This window comes from Opisthorchis viverrini (genome assembly GCF_000715545.1).
Source record: "Opisthorchis viverrini unplaced genomic scaffold opera_v5_29, whole genome shotgun sequence".
Classification (NCBI taxonomy): Eukaryota; Metazoa; Platyhelminthes; class Trematoda; order Opisthorchiida; family Opisthorchiidae; genus Opisthorchis; species Opisthorchis viverrini.
In genome coordinates this window covers 1,214,198-1,218,170 of record NW_008751685.1, presented here as the reverse complement: position 1 = coordinate 1,218,170, position 3,973 = coordinate 1,214,198, and the positions used below count along the sequence as shown (strand labels likewise).

Below are 3,973 nucleotides of genomic sequence, written 5' to 3'. Positions count from 1 at the left end.
ATTTAGCTTGACTTAGCTGGTTGATTCTCCTTCCGCCTTAAATCTCGACCAACCTCGGAACCTAGTCACTTGACCTGACGAAGCTTTTGTGTCAAAAGTGAAACGTTGCCCAGCAATAAATCTACCGATTGCCACCAAACTTTTTCGAAAACGTTAAACAACCCCAATTATGACTCACGCGAAGCACACCCTTTTACTCAGTCTAATGACGCTTTCTGCTATCAAAGCGATGAATTTGCCAAAAGCTCTCAGTAGTCTGCCTCATTTCAGCAGTGTAAAGACTTCTAAGAGAGAAAGTAGCTTCCACCTTAGAAGTGATTATTCGGGGCAGCAATCGATACTCGATCACCTGACGCGACCTGTGTGAGTGAATCACGAATGGTGCTGACCAATCGCACTTGTTTAGCCCAGAAGTTTAGTGTTCAAACTACTAACCAGGAATGGCTGGTTCGAAACTCTCTGATGAAACCGCCACACAGTGCATCTCGACTTTCAGCCTCACTGACAGGACGGAATATCAATTACAAGACATTTTGTTGTCATTATCTTATCGAGATGTTCATAGTAAACTCCCGTCACATGTATCCAGTATAGTACTCCGGACTACTTCTGATGACGTCCATTAGATATCAGTCCTCTAGGGAAAATGAATTCAATGCAACCTCCTCTTAGGGTGCCATAAAGCTCCAGATAAAGCTTGCTTAACCTGGTGAAAAGCATGAAAGAGAGAAGAGAGAGTAACGTTCTGCAAAGTGACCGAAGACATTCAGACTCAACTTTTGGTCCGGGAACAAACAAAAGCATTTGAATGAAACCAGCCTAAGTGAATGTGGATAGACAAGTTCCCATAAAGTCCAGTTCTCTCATGAGTTGACCGCATCAAGGAAGTTGCGATAAACTTGATTGAAGTTGCTCGTACTGACTTTGATCAAGACCTTTAGTGCCTTTAGTGAAGCCCAACGAGCCGTTTCACAGTGCAGATCCACACGTTCCGAAATTGGTGATTGTGTCTGTTCCTTGCTTATGGCTTGCGATTGGTGTGTATTCCGATGCCATTCAACGGACCAACAACCCTGCTGTTGTTCAAAATGAATCGCGTGACCATTTTACCAATGTGCTCTTTTTTACTAGTGTCGGAACCGACGCCACACATCTTGGATATTTTGTCTTCTCCTATTCAGTTTAAACCGGTTCTAACAGAGGAACGAGGCGTTTCGCCTGACAAACATTATGTATGCTATACTTGTGTTACGCCTCACATACTTGTAACAGACCTGTATTGAGCACGTCACCGTGAAGAACAAGTTCTCAGCGTGGACGTTACGTATTCGTCAAAAACGGAAGGCTTTAAAGTCTTTTTAAAAATGAGGTTTCAAGGTTCTTCCCCTCGAAAATATGTGGCTGTTACTTCTTCTGCTGAGGTTAAAACGAATATCTCGAACGAAGTTACGAATATGTGGGGAACCTATTTGCTACGAAGTGATCCGTAGTTTGGTGTTTGTCACAAACAAGAGACTGAAATCGGTGAATGTTGTTTCACTTTAAGTGATGGGTCTTTTTTTCGCTGCTGGGCGCCATCACGGCACGGAATGAACGTAAATGGCAGCAGTACACTGCTTCTTCGGTCTGAAAGGTCTTTGAGTGAGCAGTACTCTGACTTGTGGCAACCAGAATAATTAAGTCACATGTGTTTTCGAAAGAAAAACACACCCATCACCACTGCAAGCTCAGCCACCACTCTGTGGCGACCAAAGTCATGATGAACAGAGGAACCATAATAGCCTGATGAAGTTTCTCAATTTTCCATCACCTGTCGGATCAATAGCTGAACTCGCCCCATTTCATATTTGTTCATTTTTCTGTCTTTGATCAGGCACAAGTGGTTTCGGCGTTCGAGCAAAGTCTGAACAGTATATCACAAAGGCTAAAGAATTTGACAACCACAACAGCGAGGAAGGTAAGCCCATCACATTCTTTGTGAAAATGATCTGTTGATTAAATCAACTCTGCACAGTGGATTTACACTCAACAATTTTTGTTTGCGAGAAATCCGCCTGACAGAAGTGAGGATAGATCGCCACTGAGTCTTGCCTTTTCGATTCGCAAAATTATGCGAATTTATCAACAGCAAACTACGCTAGCAATAACGTGGGACTCAGTTATGCCGCTCGCTTTTCACATTTACCAAGAGGACAACAAAAATTTCACCGAAAGCCTCCTTACAATCTGTTACCGGTCTCGCCAATTTTCTACCCTTTTTAATTTCATGGCTTCACACTTCCCGAGGAAAATTTTTCTCCATTGACGGCAAAATTCTAAAGTAGTCTTCTCAAAATGCCCCCGATTGCATGTCACTTGAAAGTCTAGCCAGAACTCTCGTGTATGGTATTCCTCAATTGAATATAATAGTATATTCAACCACCAACCCACCGCTACGCACTACTACGCTCCCCAATAACGCACTGATGATGTCACCTCGATTGGTGATGAAACGTCTGCAATCAAATTGCCCAGCTCAGTGAACAAGCCAACGACCACCAAGTATGTTCAAAGGCTGTCTCATGCTTCAGTGGATGGGTTATTCGACCTATCACAGTAAATTTGCTTGACGCAGCACTACTCGTAAAGTTGCAATCAAGTAAAAAATAGTAAATTCAAGCCAAAACGCGTACATGGACGGTAGATCGTAACGATCATTGCTGTTATGGCGTCCAGAATACGGCTAATTCGATCAATAGGGTAATGTAAGAGCACGATGTGTACAGTGGTCGCTGAGTAGACCTCACCCTGATTTTTGTAAGGAATGGTATCCGGAAGGTCTTCAGACCCAAAAACTTTGGCTGCCAGTATCTTCGTATGGATACGATAAAAACAGTGTCTGTAATCTTGTGACTACGCTCGGGGGGGGAACCAAGTGACAACCGTTTTCACGTGCACAGTCAATGATCGTTTGGGCAAGAACAGTTTTAAGATCCACAACTGGCTGTCCGATTCTTGTGTTGCAATGTGGTCAGTGTTTCAACAGCAAAATTCTGGTACCGTTTATACAACTTATAAGGTCTATGAAACTTCTAGACTGTTCAATACCGCCGTTCTTGAGGCTCACCACGTAGGCCTAGTCACCGAATTCACATTTTCCGTATCTCATAGTTGATTACCAAATTGTACGTATGCTACGATAAAGATAATTTACTTACCTCACTCTGTCGTTCAACAATCTCATGTGTAGTATTGCAACACACTTCGATTTCCTGAGTACCGTTCCAAATGAAAAATGAGATGGACTTTGTATAGCACGTTCAGCTGAGGAATGTAATGTGTACGAGAAGGGTTCAGATGAATTCCGTCTAAGTCTCTGCTAAATACCAAGTTCATGCCTCCACCGAGGATGTTGTCTTTCGTTTCCCCTCGATCAGGTCAGCCTCTATGCTCGCGTCGGATATGATGTGGTGTATATAAAACTGTTTTCTCCGCGCGGATGCTAAAAGCACAAGTGATCCTGGAACATACGAAAGTAAACTGTTGCCTCTTACCTCTCATTTTTGGAAAACTAACTTGATGGGTTACTGCACATCACAAGCTTTAGAGGAATTCTACACTGCATATTATTTTCCGTGTTCTTGAAAAAGTAGACTCTGATAGTCAATATGGTTTTCGGGAGGGACTCAGCTGAATCTCTCGTTTGTGATATTCTACAACTGAATGTGCTGCACACAGACCGCCTCATGTTTCAGTTGGCACGATATCCGAGATATTGCAGTATATTTTCATAAAGAAAATTACTCACAAGTTTGCTGAAAACTCTTCGACAGCCCACGTCCGGTTTCGCCCTTCTCCGGGCAAATGAATGTAGTTCTCGAGAACAGTCCAATTTGGGTTCAAGTAGAACCTAAGGTTGATGGAAACTAGGGGAATGCGCCTACCTGATGAGCCCCAAGAAGGGCGAAACCGGTGGTGGTCTGTCGAAGAGTTT

The 3,973-nt window shown here is 43.1% G+C and overlaps 1 protein-coding gene across 1 annotated transcript in view; it reads left to right on the top strand.

Moving 5' to 3' along the window:
- T265_02397 (hypothetical protein) overlaps positions 1-3,973 on the top strand; it is a gene marked incomplete at both ends in the record, with an annotated part of 41,401 nt that overhangs the window by 1,432 nt on the left and 35,996 nt on the right. Inside the window, 2 exons of the mRNA XM_009166630.1 lie at positions 1,182-1,232; positions 1,874-1,957. Coding sequence (XP_009164894.1) covers positions 1,182-1,232; positions 1,874-1,957 — 135 coding nt within the window. The remainder of the gene's footprint in view (positions 1-1,181; positions 1,233-1,873; positions 1,958-3,973) is intronic.